Here is a 20,817-nt window from a genome sequence, read left to right as displayed (position 1 = left end):
GGTATTACCGTGATCGGTATGATATGGCCCAGCCCTAGTTAACAACTTAAATTCAAATAGCAAACACCTCCAGGACACTCACATTCTGGTGTTGGTGGTTTTGTTGATCACCACCGACTTCCCACTGGGGTCCACGTTGTGATCCATGCCGAAGTAGGCCGCCACTCGATGTAACAGCATCCTGTGGTAGGGCGTCATGGGTGGGAACTTTCTCTTTTGACTTCTACAGGTAAACACAAAGAAATTACAACATTACAATTAACACAAAAGGTGCCAACGCCAGGTTCAATGAGTGGGGGGATTAAAGCTGCATTCAGCATCCTGAATAGATGTCATTTTTGGGGCTGTTTTGCACTTCAGAGGTCACTGTGGGGACACTCAAAGCCCTCTATCTCTGGTTAAATGTGTTTAACTCAGTAAAACCAGGTGCTCTGGTGCGTTTGGTAAGGACAGGAAGTGCTTTTCATTTATTTCTTACTCATTATTGCTGATGAAATCCAAGATGTCCTGTTCCAACTTCAGCAGCATGATTCGATCCCTAGGAAATGAAACAGACAAGACCGTCTGAGGAGTCAGTATATCTTTCCATTTCTCAGGTTATCCCTCTGTACATGTCTGCTAATATGTTTGTCATAGGACAGGTCACACCAGAAAGAGTCACAGCAAGTTGAAGTTGTGTGTCTTTACACAATGTTTACATTTTATTGATGTAGTCAAGTAGACATTAAGAATGTTAGCTAAATGCTAACACTGTAGCTAGCAGGGAAACAGTGGCTGTATTAATTATTCAAGAACACAGAATCAGTTTTGCTCTTCGTTTAGTAAAACATGAACTAATCATTTGTTTTGCTCAAAATCGATGAGCAAAATTATTTCAGCGATCTATCTTTGCTTAAATTAGAGAACAACAGTCAGTGTGGCTGAAAAGAAAACAATTCCTGATCTTTTGAAAGACCACCGTTCTGTTGTTTCAGCAAGCAAGGTACATGCTAACGCAAATCACTTATAAATGCTCTCTAAAGATTGTGTTTATTTTTCCTGCTTGTGCCTTTTCCCTCCAGAACATTTTGTTATGGGACTCTACAGAAACTCATGTTTACTGAACCCTTGTATATTTGTAACACTGAATCATGTCTCATGACTTCTGTGCAGCAGAGGAGGTTACATAAAACGGGTCAGCGTGACACACGAACTAATAACAGCTACAACGGCTTCCTCCATTTTGGACTTAGCACTGCCGAGGTAGAAATCCCCAGCACAGACAAAGCTACCAATATTATAATATCTCTGCAAGTGAAAACATACGTAACATAAAACCACACTTCAGATTTTACATTTTGCCATGACTGGTCTGCGAGCCCCTGACATTCAATATTTAACACCAACTTTTTCACGTATCCTAAACTCACCTGGGGTTGCCCTTCAGTTTGTTGACCAGGAACTCATGGAGATCTATCCCAGTTGAATCTGTATAGTCTTGACTGGAATCTGATAAAAGGAGACACACACCCCGATTCACTGAACGAGGCTAACGCCTAACAAATCCAACCAAACTAACTTTACCAGAGTGTAATTTTCTTGCAATGAATAATAAGATACTTAAAATGATGCACTCTGTCAACTATCCAAATTAATGACAGTTAAAGAAATTTGTAATATTAATATGCAAATTAGTCACCTATTCGTGTGGGAAAACCTAAAAAGCCAAACTGCACGCCTGACACAGGAAACCATCACTGAGGGTGACATCGTTCAACGTGATGCCGTTTGATTGGTTATTAGTGGGACTGATATTTAGGAGGGGGGAGGGGGGGATCTGCTGCCAGCTTGTATGAAGCTGTGAGCACTGCCAGCATTTAAGAAATGAAGAAGTGGTCGGGTAACAAAGTTGACAATGAAAAACATGTTCCTGTGCACCAACAAAAGAATTAGACTCGTGAGTGGGAGTCGAGGGGGACGCTGGAGCCCAATCCCCTTAGTGGGTGTCTGGTTTCTATAATTGGAGGCTGCCTCATCAGTGGTGTCGCTCCACAGAGGGAAGCAGACACCTTTATGCGCCTGTGGGAATCCATATAATTGCTTCACACCTTGAGCTTGTCGCAATTAACTGAATCACGCCAATTATTGGCCTATAATGAGATATCATTTAAAATGGAGAAGTGCTTTTGGACAAACTGGAGGACACAGAGCCAGAAAAAAGAAAGGTGGAGGATTGGATATTCCTGGTGACATGGTAAAGGATATAATTATTACAAGAATGTAATTTGGCTGAGTGACACGGATTGTGTGATAAGTATCATTAACGCATTTGGCTTCATTTCAATAGTTTGCCAATGACACTCTCACCACAGTGCTGTCACGGCTTGTCTTCACATGTATGTGTTTCCTTTAGTTTGTTTCTATATATAAACTCACATTTTTGGAGCAATGTTTATAAACGAGGCCTCAGGTGTTTAGGATATAAAGAAAAGCTAAAGCGTTGATGGAAACGGTGACAGGTCTTCATTTTGAAGTGTAACTGGAGCGTAGATATTCGTTTCCAAAACGGCAAAAACAAACATTTCTCACCTCTCGACAGCATTTTTTTCTGCGTTTTCTCTGGTTTGTCCGCCTTGTCGTAGTTTTCTTCTTTCTCGGCTTGGACTTGTGCAGCTCGTTCTTCCTTTTCAAAGGGCTGGAGTAGGAACCCATCCTGTTCACACAGGAAAATATAACTGAGGAGCTGCGTGAAACCAGGTGGTTTGCAAGGAAAAAGAAATAGGAAAACTGAATGCCCCGCAAATGCTAGATGTGACCGTGAGCAGACATGAGACCTTAATCTAGAAAAGGGCGTCAAACACAAGCATTTAATTCTGGGTTAATTACAGAATAGGACGACCACTGTAATGGAAACCTGTTTACTTGGAAGTAAAGGTGTTTCAAATAACTAAGAGACAGATTAGCTTGTTTTTCTTAAACCACCTGAACAGAACTTGAGTTGGAGGCTGAAATTAAACAAGGCAGCATTTCCTTCCTTACGATCCAGCAGAAAGAGGTTTTAGCTATAATCCCCCTCCAACTGGAAGAATTCTTTAAAATGACTGTGTGGATTTTCATTTTATTTAAATCTATTTAACATGGCCTTGGTTTACCTCAGTCATACTCTTCTCCACTACACACACATTCAGAGCAGTATCTGATTTGCTTTTCAGGCAAGGCTGAAAGGGAAGTTGAACAGTGGAGAAGAACTGCCAGCGCTCTGTAAGTGGATTACACACAACTGTGGAAAGCTAACATCAGAGAATCTGTGAGAGCGAGATGAATGAACGAGAGCGAGCGAGGGGTGACCTAGCGTTGGGAGAGCAGCTCATAACCGAGAAAGGTCACAAGTTTGGATCCCTGTAACAGCTGCGGAGCAAGATAATGAGACGCCGCGTTCGCCTTCGTTTTAAGACGCTCCGAATGTATGTGAAAGTGTAATATGCTAATGAGAAACGTGGCTGACTAATTGCCTGAGCGAGACTGGGGAAAAAGCGAAAATGAGTCTAGGATTGTGTGCTGTGGAAGTGACAGCAAGTTCAAGCGCGTGTCTGTGTGTGTTCGTCTGGGTGGGTTTGTCAAAGCAAAAACATTTTTCCCCCCTCCCGGTGAGAAGCGCTGATGTTTGCTGCTTAATGCCACCCTCGGCATCACATGGAAGCCGCCTGGTTGATGTGCAGCTGTTGCGAGCTGCCTCATTTGTTTCCTGACATCCATTTACCTCGAGATAAAGGGAAAACAGCGTGAAAATGATGGTCTTGTGAATATATAATGAACATGCTGTCACTCGGAGACAAAAAAAACCTGAAAAAAAAAAAGTGCATTCAGAGCCCCCCCCACCCACCCCCGAATATTGGCCATTGATTGGAGCTGACAAGCGGGCCAACAATGTAAGGGCAGACGTAGATTTTTGTTTTTCCTACAGAAAGCAGCGACGTCTTGGACTGTCCACAGATCCACACGGGCCTTTGTTACTACCTGACAGTAGAGACAGTAATGTGAAACTGTGAACAATGGGACAAGCTTGGATTGGATGATCATAAGAGTTTGATTGAGAATCAGCACTCATACTAATGTGTTTTCCCCCCTTCTTTCTCTCCTTATTGCATTACCTCACCCCTCTAGGTTAGTTTGTCGCAGAAGGAGTCTCGACTCCGGGGGCGATAACGGGAGCAGGGGAAATATCAGGAGTATTCAATTAGAGCGTGCCACAGCTCTCTGTAGCTGACGTGTGGAAATTGTAATTTCCTCGACATGATTGATGACAGTAATACAGGACATCGTGTGAGTGCAGACGATGCGAGACCGTTGTGGGAATAACACCGCCCTCTGGTTATGGAGCTCGGTGCTGACTGGCTGAAATGCCTGGAACAGATACACCTGTGTGTAAATGTGCGTGAGCGTGTGTCTGCCAGGAGCTGTGCAGAGCGGCATGTAATGGGTAAAGTTTGACGGGAGGGGGCTTTTGCCCGGAGATATGGCGCAAAAGAAGCGGCGATTTAGCAAAGCAGCAGCTGGCTCGCTGCTGGAGCTCCGCGCTTTCTGTTTTGATGATGTGATGTTTTCATCAGACGGCTGCAGCCAGGTATTTAATCACAGCTGTCAGATGAAGGCCGCTAATCAAGCATCAGAGGTCCATCTACTCAATTGTAATGGGCTGAAATGAAGAACTGATCCCAGGTCAGCACTTTCAAGGCAAGTGGCCCTGTAGCTTAACAAGCTGGGCTGAGGCATCAGACTACATTAAACTGGGCTTGATGAAACATGAATTCACAGTGACTTACAGTCTTTAAAGAGAGCACTTTGCTCTTTATTAACAGAGTATGCTTACAATTATAACCTATGCTAGAATTAAACTTTATATATCTTCATATGAGGCTCTAGATATACTATGATTTATAGCTTACATGTGGGAAAGTTATCCCAATTATCTCTTTGGATATCAATAAAACCAAGATTGGTAAACTTCTCTCTTAAATTTATCTCAAACTAAAAATATTTCAGAACAATTTGTTGCTTTTTAAGTTTAAACAGGGCCTATTACGCTATTTACCACTGTATTTTTACCACTGGACTGTACTAGAATAAGTTTACAGGACAAACAGTTCAAAATAATGTACTTATTCCTAATCCTTACAACAGGGCCTTGGTGCAAGCCCTCAGTTTTCATCCTGTTCTTTTTTGTGATTCACATGCAGAGCTGTCTGAGATGACCATATTAGGGTTGACCACTTTCCATGACATCACGCAGAGCTGACAACAGCGAAAACTGTCTGAACTCGAGCATTTACGCAGCCTGAAGAATGGTGAACACAGACTTCTGTGAAACCTGCTTTATGTTTACTAGCATCCAGTATCCACCTGTTACAGAAAATAACAGGAAGTATAATCAATCCACCTCACCCCTAAAGGGCCACACAGGAAGCAACTAGCTGTGGTGTGGCAACCAAAGACCATAGACCAGGCTTGGCCAACTCCAGGCCTCGAGGGCCGGTGTCCTGCAGGTTTTAGAGCTCACCCTGGTTCTACACACCTGAATGAAATGATTAGTTCATTACCAGGCCTTTGGAGAACTTCAAGACATGTTGAGGAGGTCATTTAGCCATTTAAATAATCTGCGATGGCTCAAGGACACATCTAAAACCTGCAGGACACCGGCCCTTGAGGCCTGGGTTGGGACACCACTGCCATAGACATTAAATGACAATATGCGATGACAAAGTTGCTTTTATGTCAACAGATCAATGAATAAATCAAAAAGGATCAAGAAGAATCAAGTTAGGAGTTATTAATGAAGTTACCTCCATGTGTCAGGAATGTGTTCAACTCTCTTTGCTCTGAAGAAAGACCTCCAGAAACAGCTGAAAGCAACAAGCTAACCTGAGCTCTTAAAGCTCTGTCAAAACCAGCATTATTTTCACTACTAGTGAACCCTGTTAATCTGATCTGTAACAGTCTCTTTAAGTCATGGTGAAGACTTCAGTGTAATGAAATTTCTAAAGTGTAGTTTAACTGAATGAGGAAAAACTAATGAGAGGAGTTTGTTGAAGCACTGTGTGTGGGCTCCATACACGCTGCAATCTTGTGAGTGCCTTTATGTTAATGTAAAAACATAAAATCAGACTCGTGCTGACCTCAGAGCGATGAGTAAATGTTACAAGGTCTAAATTGGCAAGACTGCCGCCACAACTTTGCAACAGAAAAGAGATCCGAGTGCCAGGACAGGACAGGAAGTTGACGGCCTTATTTTTAAACTTACCGGGTCAACAGACCTTTGCTAGGTGAGAATGATGATCTGATCAAGCACAGTTCTACAGGGCAGCAGCTATATGCAAGCTCCTAAATCTAAGTGTAAAGGCAATGAACTGTCTCACACTTACTACACCAAATACAGCTGATAGGGATGAAACCAGCCTGCGCGGATAAATGTGTGCGTACAATCCTGAAGCACAGAGTTGGGTGATTTTCTTCATAATCCGATCGCTCTGTTGTGGATAACAGATACCATTGCTGCAGGGGCCCGGGGTTAATGTAGCGCTATCCACCTTCCATTTACACGCACACGCACACACACACACGCACACACACACACGCACGCACGCACGCACGCACACACGCACGCACGCACACACGCACGCATGCACACACACACACACAGGCACACACACGCCAGTGAAAGAACGAGGCACTCGCATGCTGGCGAGTTTATTTCCCATTATCAGCGTGAAGATAAAGAGCATAAGCTGCAGCAGTGGGAGAATTTCGTTCACATACAGCTATAAATGGTTTAGCCTGCTGCAATTAGTGAACCTAAGTGGACGGATATCAGCTAAACGGCTAAAATGGTATGAACTAATTCGCCTGCCTCTTTTTAACCATTTTTCTTTAGTTGTAACTCAATCAGTTATAAAAGGCTCACTAACACACATGCGCCCGTGAAACAAAGTTGAGGAGACAGACTAGCATCTCTGCAAAAGCACAGCTTCGTTCTTTCTTATTTAGCATTAAAGAAAAATTCCTTCTGACACGACGGTCAGCAGAACCATTAGTTGTTACCAAGTAGGTTGACTTGCTAATATTAGCTTAGTGTGTTAGCACTAGGGTGGGCATGTGAGACCCCTGTGTTTTCATTTGACCTCATCATGGAAAAATGCCATCTAAAAACAGCTACAATTACAATAAAAATGAACAAACTGTTCGTGATACTACTCAGGTAGTGCCACAATATATGGTCCAAACTGGCACGCCTCTAATGTGCAACGCTGGTTTCATGGAGGTCTTTACCTGGGGTGCTGCTGAAGGCTCAGGAATAGGGCAAGGAAACGACTCTTCACACACCGCCAGGCTCCGCACGAGCTTTAGCCTGGTGTTGGACTAAGGGGGTAAGGAGAGGGGTGCAAGTAGGTGGGCACAGTTAAATCCATGCACATACATACCTGTGTCAATTTCATCACACATCACAGTGACAAGCCAAAGTGAAACAGCCAGCGAGCACAATCAATTCTTACGAGCATGTCATACAGATCCAATAATTCACATTTCAGCAGACACAAGTTTTCCCCGAGTGACTAAGCTTTTCATTGCTAAGATTGTAGCTTCTTATAACTTCTCGAATAACCTGATCAGAGGGAACTTAAGTTTAAAAAAAACAAAAGGGAAAAAAAACCCTCAAGCTTTCTCACATTTTTCTACAGGAAACATCAATGCAGCAAGCACAAAGGAAACGTCCAAACTAGCCGTATTCTCATTCATAATTCACATCACAGCCTCTGCTATCAGTCATGTGACGGCTTCTCAACACATTGCAGCAAAGTCATTTCAGACATCTGCGTGACAGGTAACACGGGTACAACTTCCATCTCAATCCAAGCAAACAACGCAAGTCAAGTGCACGAGACAGGTCGGAGCATCCGTGCGCAACATGCATGTCGAGAGTACCGTACCTTAGAGTACTTCACAGGCTGTCCACAGGTAGGGGAGGGGGTGCAGGGAAAGGAAAATGAAATCAAACAAACCACAGATGCTTGGAAAAAAAAAAAAAAAAAAGGGAGGGGGAAGACTTTTTTTTTTTGGGGGGGGGAAAGAAAGTAACAAATGATATTTGAATTAAATATGAGTGCCCTACATTTTGTGCATGGGTGCACTTCTAGAGCTTGAGCAACTCCAAACAATTCATAGGTTTCAGTTTCTATGATGTCTTTTTAATGTCTGTTCGCAGGCTGAAGAAAAAAAAAACAACTTAAAGAGCACAGAACAAAATGTGTCTGCGAGTCTGCGAAAATAAAAGATATTAAATGAAAATCTCAAGTTAAGCAATCACCGTTTTTATATTAGCACTCCATTTATACAGCATGTGTGGTCGTTTTATCTAATGCTGCATCCCATCATCATCATCTGCTATATGAACCCCTGAATTACTGCACTCAGTCTTTGATGCTGTTCGGTCTCATTTGACTGAACTTAAGCTGGTGTTAAAAGTATATGCTGCTCTCAAACAGCATCTAATCTTTCTGAAACTGCGCTAGGGGCTGAAGTCGAGATGGTCATAATATATTTAGGCGTGATAACTGACCAGAGCGTGTCGTTTAAAATGCTCACTGAAAACCTCATGTTTAAGATGAAATTTGCTTCTTTTTTTTTTAAAGGAGTAAATCCCATTTCATCCCTCAGGCAACTTTTTTCTTTAACCCTTATTGGATTAGAGTGATCTGCTCATCAGGAAACACCTAAAGTAGCTGGATATTGAGTGGTTACAGAAAGGGGATATACCCCTGTTCTTTGTATGCTGCTGCTCAGTGGGCGTCTACATGGTTCGAGTTTCTCTCACTGATTGGCTCATAAAGATAAATCTCAGTGGTTCTCGCACATACCCTCACTTGGGTGGCCTGGGTATATTCATAACCGTCCAAGTTTATTTTTGTTTGAGGCTGCTGATTGCATTGTTATCGTGGATGAACTAAACAAAATCAATCTACTTTTCAAACTATTCCCGTCTTATTGTGAAACTTCAGTTGTTGCAAACCAGCTAGCTCCAGTCTTTACAGTCTAGCATTAGTGATAGTCTTTATAGTCCAGGCTGTAATTGTTGCTGGTCTCGATGTCAATCAGCTTTTTTCAGTCTCTCTTCTCACAATTAGACAGACTACAACTTGAAGAGCAGCTGGCGATGGTGGTCCTCGTTCCAACACGAGCTTAAGGGCCAATCTAAGCAGAAACCAGGCTAACCAACCACCAAGGCTGAAGAACGTCCAAGCTGATGAAGCTGAAGTCTGTCCAAAGAAGAGCATACGGCAAAAGCAGCAGCCTTGCAGCCAATTCAGTGACAAAATATAGGTTTTGGCTTTTTTTATTTATTTATTAATTAATAAAAACATTTAAATATGTACCCATACTCGTTATATTGTTTGCCTTGCTATATCACAAATATGATGTGATGCTAAGGGAAACACTCACTCTGTCCTTGGACTGGTTCATTTTTCCTTTTTGCTGGAACAATCTACAGAAAGACTGAAATGGTCACATCTGACTAAAATCTGTGAGAATCTGCATCAGCTTAGTGACTGCACTGAAGTTCTGACCTTGATACGTTATCTCCAAATTCTGCACTATTGTGTGTTCATTATTGTTAAAGTGTCTGCTCAACCCTTGGCCAAATCACAGACTTTCTCTGGATAAATAATGGATAGATAATCATTTACTGGGAGCAATGAATTAATTTCTGGATAGCATATGCTACCAAAGTGGCTGCACTGCAGGACCCCTTCCTTTCACACACACGCACACACTCTCTCTTAGCAAGATGCCGCAGAAAACAAAAGCCAGACATTTGGCTGTGAGGGATTCGGGTCAGTTTTGTTCGTTGCTCCATTTAGCTGTCATGTGAAAGCAGGCGCTGGATGTAAGGTGCAGAAAGCAGAGAGAGGCCGCCCGCCTACTAGTGTGTGAGACAGCTCGGTGCCTCTGCGCTTCACGCACTGGTGGCTCTCTCTGTGTGTGTGTGTGTGTGTGTGTGTGTGTGTGTGTGTATAAACAGAAGGTCTCTCAGTAGCACGTAAAGGGAAGAGCGGAGGAGGGAAAAGGTAGGGAGGGGGAGACCTGGCAGGAGCCATTTCAGTGTAAATTGTAACAGAGCCCAGTCCTCTGTTTCCTAATCCCAACACACACACACACACACACACACACTAACGCTGTCCTTCCCACCTGTCCTCTAAAAATCAAAAGGACAACCTATCCCCTCCCTCACTGAGCTCGAGGGCCGCTGTTCGCCTATTTCCAACGCCTGTGACCTGCCGTGCCCCTTTTCTATATCCGGTAATATGGATGTGGAGGAGAGGGTAGCGGGGGTGGAGGGTGGTCAGGGACCGTGAGCGCACCGCTTCACCGGCTAATTGAGCGGTGTGGGGCCGGTGGGGAATGAACAATGCCGCCAGGAGATAAAGGAAAGGGAAAGCGGGGGGAGAGAGGGAAAGGGCTGAAGTCAGCAGAAGTAGGGCGGCCACCAGCCACCTGTCCTGCCGCAGAGGACAGAGCTGGAGAGCTGGAGGCAGATGGTGGCAAAGTCACCCTCTTTTACCTCTGTCGGAACGCATTCCTGCCCCCCGATGCCGCCATACCCACCCCCGCCTCGCCTCGTTTAAGGTACCGCTGTCGCCTCCCTCATTTCTTCCCCCACCCGTTCCTCTCACAATGAACATTTCAGGCATTTAACCGATGCCCTTACACAGAGCAGCGGAATTAGCTTCACCTCCTCCACCGCTGGAAATTACAAGCGGAAAGGTCGGCTGTGTCAGTGCCGTCAGCATATCCCGGCATTCCAGTAACCATAAAATCACTACGTCAGGGAGAGGAAAAGGTAAAAAAGAAAAAAAGAAAATAACACACAAAACAGAAAAAGCAGCACAATCGCAAGTAGCCTACATTTGTAGAGGTGACATGAAGCAGAGTCACTCAGCTAATGGTCATACCAGACCACACAATGCTACAGCAGCAAAATATATGAGTGGATGAACTGGATTGTACAATTGGACCAAGTTACTGCTTATGAAGTCAACTTTTTAATCCAAAAAGAGCATTTTGGGCTTCAAAAGCTGCCTTCTAGTTACAAACATAGTCAATACTTTGGCTAAATATATTTTGGGGGTTTTGAGCTGATAGCTGAAATTCTTTCTTTGTTGTGGTGGATTAAAATAATTTAAGGAGGAGAAATCGTCCCTCTACTTTCATCTTCTTGCTACTTTCTTGTCTCGCCTCTGCTCTCCTTTCTTTCCTTCATTCTCCAACACCGTGTCTCTCGTGTTCTTCCACCTTCTTCCTCTCCCTAATCCTTCCTTCTTACAACCTCTCCACACGTCTCTCCCTCCCTCTTCCTCCTGTATCTCCTCCTCTCTCCCATGCTGCTTCCCCCATGCTGGTGTCATTCTGTTCCTCAGGGTAACATAGGCGCAGGAAGTTGGAAGATAAGCCTGGATTTGAGCTCCGATTATCTGCCTGCCTGACTCCCTCGCGCTCCCCTCCTCCAACCACAAGGCCAGATTGGCCTGAATCCTATTTTTAGGCAGCAGCCAAAGAGACAATCCTTCGTCTTTCCTGGATTTTGCTTCTTTGACCACACAAGAAGAGATTTCACAGTTTCACCATTTAGATTTTAGTGTGCATTCCTCTGTGAGGAAAACCTGTCAGAGCCAGTTTTTGCTCTAAATTAACAAATGCTAATTTTTTGCACCCCCAAAGCACAATGTTGCAATGACAAAGACCTTATTAATTAGCAGTTTATGTCAAAGTGTTCTCAGCTCTCCTGAAGCCTCAGTAGATAACCAGTTTAATGTCTCCTGTGGAAGATCCGTGACTTCTTAACAACTTTAACAATTCTCAGCAGCCAGGTAGACAGCAGTGAAGAGTCTCACTATGACTGACCTCAGTGCTGCTGAGGCAGAGTTGAACCCTGCATTATTATTTCTGTCTGCGCCGATTATACATTTCAGAAATAATATTTCCTCGCTGAAACGGCTGGGAGTGCCGCAGGTGACAGAAGATGCCCAGGGCAGTTGGTGTTCGGCGTTGACTGCTACTGAATTTTCATGGAAACGAGGTGTGGAAAAGAAACGACAGACTTTGCTGAAGTTGTCAGGTAAGTGTCCTCAGCTTATTGAGGCTCCAGTCTACCAAAACACTGTGAAACTGACACTTCATTTCACATTAGTGCTCATTCAATTCAACTTTATTTATACAATGCTTCAAGGCACTTTATCTCGTAAGGTAAAGATCCTATAGTATTCTGGAGGAGACCTCTACAAGCAAGTACTCTGCTACTTTGCAAGTACAACCTGATAATAATGGACCACTGTACTCCAGCCTAAGTAATGAAAACATGAGCTAGTTTTTCAGCATCAGCCCTAGAAAGTATGTTTTTACATGTTAGAGATATTCAGCAATTTATTTAACATCTGCATTGAAGGACACGATCAAAAATGCCTCCCAAGATTTCTCAAAGTCTTTTGGATGCTAAGTTAATGCCATGATCCAGAGTTAAGTATTTGTTTCCAACTTTTCTGTTCTGAGAAGAGTATAATGTATAAAGCAGTGGTACCAGCACAGAGCCCTGTGGAACCCTGGCTAACTTTCATGTTAGCACACATCTATGATTCCAATTATTGCAGTGCATTTCCTTTAATACCAATCTCTGTAGTGAAACACTGTAATCATTGGGAGAAGCACAGATATGAGCTCACTGTGAGAAGAAAGTCATTTCTAACCTCCACCTGTCCCATTTCTGTATTATCCAGAAATCTTTTAACAACTACTCTTTCAAGAACAATTGAAATGAAAGGATTTTGGATATTAGTCCATAACTAAGAGACCTGGATCAAGTAAAAGATTTTTAAGTAATAGTTTAATTCAAACCATTGAAACGGAAAACTGTGCAACCCTAAAAGCCTGTCATACGCAACCTTTTTGATAAAGATAAACCGATCGTATTAAAAAATGTAACATCTATTAATGGTAAATATTTTTGAACACTGTCGTAGGAATGGGGTCTAATAGACATGTTGAGGATCTAAAGGAAGAAATTACTTCAGATAGTTAGTTATAACGCTTATAAATGTTTTATTTGTGAAGAAACTCATGAAGGCTCTGATTCTTTGTCAGTCTGGTTGTAGTGCTGAATGTTTGACTCCCTGCTATTAGTAACAAACTTTTGCTGCTTTCTTTTTGTAGTCACAGTATCCAGAGTCGTACGCGATGAGGATATAATGCTACTGACAAGATAATCTACTCAGGTATCTGCTCTGCACTGTGTTTGCACATGGCAGGAACACTTCTTTACATTTCATTACAGCACTTTCACAGAAACACCCGGTGTACCAAAACAGTGTTTCTATCGCTGTGCAGTCCATAATTCTAAAATTAAACATTACAGTCACACAGATATGGAAGAATTGTTACTGACACGTTTTAAGGTTGAACATAAATCAGCATTCTTTACCTGTATGTCCTTTTTATTGTTGCAACCATGTTCATCTCTGCTGTTCTGGCTCTGGTCAGACACCTCAGTCTTGGCGTCTTTCGCAGATGACGCGGGTTCGGCGGCTTCGGAAACCTTCATTGTTTCAGTGTCGACGTTATCAGACATTCTCATTGCAAAGTCTTACAGGGAGATGCTGGCAAATACAGAGGACCTGAAAGACAGGAATGTGTCGATGAGAGCTAGCATCTTTGGGAGAGAAAGAAGTTCGGATGATTATGCTTGAAGGGTAAGTTCCAAATAACAAGAAGCTAGACGCCATCATTTCAAAGTATTTTTATTAAATTTGAAACACAGATTATACAGAATTTTATTATATATTTTTTTTATTATATCAGCTTTTTAAAAACAACAACAGTAGTGGCTGATTCAGACACAAAAAGGTAAATTGGGCGTAGTGACAATTGTCTGATCTATTCAATTATGTTAACTTTGTGTGTGTTGTTCAATATAATGTGTCAGTAGCAGAGTACCATTTGCTAGCAGGAGAGCTAACATAGCATGGCTAAATCTAGAGGTACTTTACATTTTGTTAAACCAACAACTTTTTTACCTTTGCAATGGTGTCTTTTGTTGATTTTTTTTATTTTTTTTATTAACTGCAAATTCTGGTCAAGAGAGCTGACGTGGCAAAAAACTAATGCCAACACCTTTACAGACATATTCTCTCTCACTTTTCATCATGCTATGTTCATTTAAATTTTGATTCGAAAGATAAGTGTTAGAATTATTATCAACTGTTTACATACTAAATTAGTGATGGCATGCAATGACACTAAGATTCAGGAGTTGTAGAGACCTTCCTCAATCTTTACGCCGACTGGGAAAGACAAAAAGTTCACACAATTTTATTAATTATAAATAAAACATGAAAGAATTATCATTATCATCATCATTATTATCATTATTATTAAACACCATGGAAAAATGTGTACATTTAAAAAACATAAGGTAAATAACAACAGCATATAAGAGTATACAAAAGTAATAAGTGTATTAGTACTGCATTGTGGTACATTAAATTATTTCCTTTGTTGCAGTAGCTATATTCTGTGTCGTAATAAATAAAACTTACTTACTTTGTGTTATTAGATCAGATCCACTGCATTCTTGTCTAAAAAGTGCTGAGTAATGAAAGTTTGCCTCGTGGATATTATTTTGAAAAACAAAGCAACAATGCAGCAGGAGACATAACTGCACCGACTGTATGTGGGTGCAATATGGAGCCATACTGTAATTGACTTTGTCCATGATGGGTAGCTTGAGTTACTGCAGAACAAACATAGGTGTTACTAATAGTATTACTGGATGGTTGGAATTCAGCCATTAGTTCATTTTAAGTGGATTTGAGTTTGACAACCCAAGCACTTTTCAGACATGGATGTATCATATTGCTGGCTTCAGTTTGGTAAAACATCCAACATTTGTATGAAAGACAAATGAGCAATGTAAATGCATTTTCTTTGAATGAATTATTTTGGGTTTTTTTTTTAATCCCTCTTGTTTTAATGACCCGTTTGTAATGTTTCCATCTTCGTCGACTCCTTGCTGCGTAGCGAAATCGTAAAATAGTTCAAATAGATGAAAATAAAGTATTTTTTAAGAAAGTAATCATAATTTTGGTGAGCTGAGACACACAGCACATTAAATGTGCCTGCATGCAGTTTAGACATGTGTAGTGTTGAAAGTGATGCCAATTATTATGAGAGCAGACCTACTGAGATTTCCCCTGCAAATTCTCCATAAAAGAGACCAAACATAAAGCTGGCACATTTTGATAAATGTAAAAGACTGGATAAAAGGGCCAAAGAAAGTCTGCAGTGACAAAGAGCTATGCAGTAGCAGGCAGGAGAAAGAGGAGGGCAGGCGGTCGGTGGCACCAACACAGTCTGTGGTCATCAGTCATTACTTTTTCTTTGCGCTGTCTTGCAGCTCTGCAGCTGTTCAGCCCGAGACAATAGGCATGAGTGGACGAGATGCAGCAGGCGCACAGCTTAGTGCTGTAAGAAAACGCATTAATATTATAGTGTTTGTTTCAGTTTGAAGGGGGCTGCTTTAGAATATCAGCAAACACACTTTCTAGTTCCCACATAAGGATGTTTTTTTAGGATTAAACATAATACGGTGTGATTTACATTTTATATTATATTTTATAAAAGGATTTTACTCACGGATTTTTGTATTATATTATGTTCCAAAGAAGAATGCTGTAATTAAATCTTTGTTTGTAGTTATGCCCAAAGCAGGAACACTCCCATCGTGATAACAGCTGCAAAAGTTGGTAGGTGTGTTGTTAACGCAGAGCACGTGTTTACAGTCTAATGTGGCGTAGAGTAAAAAGTAGGCCTTTCAAAATAAAATGCCTCTTCGTGGTTGCTGATCCCAGAACATAAGTTGCCTTGGACCTATGGCCCACTGCAGGACGCATCTGTGTAATACCACGACCTCCCTGTGTTTTAAGTCATGGTGCGAGTTCATTCATGGTGATATGCCTTAATTGTACAGCTTGGTCCCATGCAGTGTGTAACATACACAGACTCACAAGAAGGGAGGGTAGACATCTGGTACATGAGAGCTATGATTAATAGGTTAATTAGAAATGGGCTCATCAAATTCACGTTGCACATCAAAAACTGGAAGCACACATCACAGCACTTACTCTGTGCTTGGGTGTGTACGTGACTGGCTGCGTGTGTGTTCAACCTATTTGCCCGCAGTGATCAGAGCAATTTTCCTATCTGATCACTGAGCAGCAAAGCGGCTGCCTGAGACTTGATTGTTTATATCCATCCCAAAAGAGCTGAGGCAGCAAGAGGGAGCTGCTCTCTTTAAAAACGTGGCATCCAATTCCTCCGTGTCAAAGTAATTGACTTTTACAGCGGTCCACAGCTCAGGCGGATGTACCGCTCACCCAGTGGTTTGCATGGCTAAGAGTTTTGCTAAAAATCTAGCCGGGCACTGGAGAATCAGATTTTGAATTTCTATGACCTGTCAGAGGTTTGACAAAAGCAATGCCGGCTGCTGCTTTACATTATTTTCACATTCTGAAGGAAAACAGCTTAATACTCCAGAGTCCTGCACATGGCTTTGAATATTTAGCGTCTGTTGCTGACATTTTGATGAGTGAAGTCTCTTGAGTCGCTCTGTTGAAGATTTGCAATATTGGACAGATATTTTCGAGCGCTGGGCTTGTGATGGATAGCCATTTTGTTCCTCACCGAATCACTCATTCTTCCAAACACATTTTATCATGGGACTGGAGTGTTAGACTAAATTTGGCTTCAGACTTTGATGCATTTGAATTTCACCGTCTTGTCTCTCACGGCTGAGGTAATTGCACAGTGTGCCTGTTTAGAATCCCCCATGCTTAGACTGCATAAGTAATACAGATCATCATTTGGTCCTTAGTGTTACATTAAAGAATTCAGGGAGTAGCAAATTGGTCTCTTTATGAGTTGGAGCGAAAACAGACATCAACATTTTTTTTAAAACATGTGTATTTCAATACAAACAAACATCGTTTAAAAAATAAAGGACTGTTTTTAAAAATAAAAAAAAATACAAATTTTAATTAATTTGGCAAAGTTTTCATGTATTATGTATTCTTCAATGATGCTCGAAACTCTATACAGTTACCCAGGAAACTACTCGATACTTGACACTTTAGCCCAAAAATTGTGTTTTACCCTGTTAAATTAACACCATCTATTACAACATTACAGACCGGCAGAGCTGACAACGTTAGCTGCGTAGCACCAATATTTACGCTTCGTTTTTATTATTAGCCACAAGCCATTTGCGAAATGATCACTGGCAAAAGGCTAATGTGGCTATTAGGCTATTAGGTAATTCTTAATTGTTAAATGGATAATGTTAATGTGTGTTAACGTGAATGAGCATCTAATCTGATAGTTGTTTTTTTTCCCCCAAAAGGGTTTTTTTAACAACCCTAGTTTTACATACAAAGGACTACAAGTTGTAAATGCTATGTGCACTATTACTATCAAATTCAAACTGAGCATAAAAGAAAGAAAAACAACAACTTGGGCATATAATCTGATGTCTTTTATCTGTGTCAGGGTTTTAAAGATTTCCAGAGGTATACATTTGTAACATGCCAGTCCTGACGTTGAGTTCAGTTTTCACTTTGGCTGATTCGTATATTCATTCGAAGAGCCAGAACTGGCAGCACAGAAGACCATTTTTTCTACTGTGCAACGGAAAACTTTAAAAAGAAGAAGAAATCCGCAGCAGATTGGGAGGTTAAAACCCAACCCCAAATGAACTGCAGCACATGTCCACCTAATAGAGGTGGGAATCACCATACATCCCACGATACGATATTATCACAATACTTAACGCACGATACGATATTATTGCAATTTTTTAAAATATTTTGCGATATTCAGATTCTGTACATAAAGGTAAACTTTATCAATATTCATTTTATCTAATATCAAAGTCTCACACTCAGTCTTTCTCTCATTTCAGTCAGTTTTATTGTTGACAAACTGAACGGTTTGTATTACAGTCTAGTCCAACTTAACTGAATGCAACCATCTGGTACAATTATAGCTATTCTGAACTATGCAATTTATGAAAACTATGCAGCCCATTCAGGAACTGAAGAATTTGAAAGTAAATTAAAACAAAATATAATTTTACATTAAATAAAAAAGTTTTAAACTTAATTAGAATAAAACATGTCTTAAATTAAAATAAGTAAACTGTCATGTTTATTGCTGCCATAAAAAAAGTTAAACACATTTGGACAGTGAAGGAATGTCAGGATTCTTGCTCAGAAAAAGGATCAACATGCTTTTGTAACAAAATATCGATTTCTGCTGTCCCTGTATCGATACATTATTAGCAAACAAAATATCACGATACTACACAGTATCGATTATTCCCCCCACCCCTACCATCTAATGCTGTTCATATCTGCATTGCTCTGTAGTTACAGCTCCAAAACACCAGTTGGCAGCGAGCTTCAAGCTTCTTTGGGTACTTTAAACAACCTTAACAGAATTGATGAGATCAGATCTCAGTATTTGATCTAGTAAGTGTTAAAGATTGTAAGTTTAACTAACTGCATCAACACAAAAGCAGAAGGCTTTGGAAGTCATTGAATTTAGATGGACACTGGGAGAGCAATGAAAAAATGTCTTGAAATAAATCAATAATAAACTGAACATGTTTAAGTTGATTTGCACGTTGGACAACATACTGCTACACTGTGATGCATAGTTACAAATCAGAAGCAGGACACTTAGTTCATCTGCACAGATTGCACACATGAATGGAAATGATTTGGGTTTGCAGCTGATCGATTGGAGCATCATTAGAACATCTGTTGTACTTTACCTTCCTCAGAGGAGTGTAAATTTGAAATGTCTTATTTGAAGCATGTCTTATTTGTCAAAAGTTTTTCTGGCTAAAAATCAATAACACTGATTCTAAAAAGACTTAAGTACAGAATCACTTAAAATAGATTTAATATACGTTTTGGTGAAAAGGGGATAAGGTCAGGGTATAACAGATTGATTGGGTCATAATAAGAGGTAAATACACAGGTAAGTAATGAATGATTATTGATCATATGACAGACTGTAGCACTATAGTTCTGTGCAGTGTTAAAAATTTACATTTCTATGCTAAACCTGTCAGTGAACTACACACTCTATTAAACCTGGATATATATATGAACACACAGGCTGTTTTTATAACTACAGCATAGCTATAGAACATGTAACAACATCCATATATGTACTCTGTCAGCGTGACATGATGAAATACTCCAGGACTTTATTCTCACCGAGTGACAGTTCATTGATCTTGTGGTTTATTATTCCCCGTGAAATTCCACCAAACTACCGTGTCAATGTTCATTTTCATTCATAATATCAGAAATGATAGTGAGATATTTACTAAGATAGTAACATTGTCCATGCTGCCCAAGTTAAGTGTATTTCATCCATCTATAGATTTTTTAAATTTGTGTGCAGGAAGTACCTTAAAAGAAACTCATTGGATTTGATTTAAGTTTTTATAATAATAAAAAAAGAATGTGACAATTATATAAGTACATTTGGAGTGATGACGACTGCACACATTCCTAAAACAAATATATGAAACACGCAAACTTTCTGTGTTCCTGACTATTTTAGTTGCGACATCTTGTTATGCTTTCTGATTGGACAGTAGTGTCATGTGACAGCGAATGCGTGGAAACATTGTATCGAGCAAATTTTACAAAAATTTACTTACTATTCAGGTTGCATAGTAAAAAACAAAAACGTACTTCTTGCGTAGCCAGTGGTGGTTGTGGCAAAGGAGGATGTGGCTGGTGAAGTCGATGAGGCTGAGCCTACCGATGCCATCCGAGACTTCTTTGCCCATGTCTGCTTCAGCTGCTCTGAACAGTGAGCGGGGCCTCTGACACCCTCATGACCCCTGCAGACCTGCAACCGAGAGAGGGACGGGGTTAGTGCTGTGGCATTAGAGCGAGCGAGGTCGGAGGTTAGGAGCAACGCTGTCACTGAGGTCACGTGGACTGACAGCAGTCAGGATGTCAGCAACTCTGGAATATATTGTGTTCCATGGAAGAAAAAACAAACAAACAAAAAAAACAGTAGAAGTGTGGCGAGTGTGTATTTCTGGGCCTATGCGTGCGTGTGCCCCATAAATAATGGATGAGCACAGCGACTGGGAGTGCGGTAGAGGCAACAAGAGAAGGCATCCCTGCCAACCTCGTAAAAACCAAGCATTAGGAATTCAGAGAGCAGCAGGGGAAGATAGCATTTCTCAGCTCAGAAATCCTCTGCCATTTGGTGCCACATAAATTTCAAATCGTCTAATGTACAATCTCTATTTTCGAGCAAATTCCTTTCTAGCTGAACCACAGGGTGAACCCGGCTGGGCAGACATCTGAAAACAACAACAACACAGCTGTGAAATATCGACACAATACCGGAGAAGAGAAATTGAGAATTCCAGCTGTATTACCGAATCAGTGTTTTTCCATGCACACTGCTGCCCTATTCGCTACGTTCCTCTTTTATATTGTGAAAATATGACCTTATCGGCTCACTTTGCAGGTGCAACTGCTAAATGAAGTTGCTAAACATCAGGTTACACTTGACGCCAATTACCATTTACATTTCAAATCAATATTCTAGTTATATTTGGTTGATTATTTTGTGTTTAAAATGTCAGCAAAATGTCAGAAAAGCAGCCATATTTCTTAAAGTTCAAGGTTCTGCGTTTTCATTTTTTTT

General features: G+C 41.0%; 1 protein-coding gene across 8 annotated transcripts in view; it reads right to left on the bottom strand.

Annotated features, from left to right (window-relative positions):
- Positions 1-20,817, bottom strand: part of r3hdm1 (R3H domain containing 1) — a 51,196-nt gene that overhangs the window by 22,361 nt on the left and 8,018 nt on the right. For 7 of the 8 annotated variants that reach the window (XM_013912606.1, XM_013912610.1, XM_013912605.1 and 4 more), the window contains exons 2-9: positions 19,842-20,001; positions 13,502-13,694; positions 7,962-7,979; positions 7,303-7,392; positions 2,569-2,692; positions 1,410-1,488; positions 479-538; positions 83-223 (exon numbers count right to left, since the gene is read on the bottom strand). In XM_013912606.1, coding sequence (XP_013768060.1) covers positions 83-223; positions 479-538; positions 1,410-1,488; positions 2,569-2,692; positions 7,303-7,392; positions 7,962-7,979; positions 13,502-13,654 — 665 coding nt within the window. In that variant the 5' untranslated portion in view covers positions 13,655-13,694; positions 19,842-20,001. The remainder of the gene's footprint in view (positions 1-82; positions 224-478; positions 539-1,409; positions 1,489-2,568; positions 2,693-7,302; positions 7,393-7,961; positions 7,980-13,501; positions 13,695-19,841; positions 20,002-20,817) is intronic. The other variant, XM_013912607.1, reaches the window with a different exon arrangement.

Source organism: Pundamilia nyererei, unplaced genomic scaffold (genome assembly GCF_000239375.1).
Source record: "Pundamilia nyererei isolate P.nyererei 1_Seehausen unplaced genomic scaffold, PunNye1.0 scaffold00094, whole genome shotgun sequence".
Lineage (NCBI taxonomy): Eukaryota > Metazoa > Chordata > Actinopteri > Cichliformes > Cichlidae > Pundamilia > Pundamilia nyererei.
This window is presented reverse-complemented; position numbering and strand designations above follow the sequence as displayed.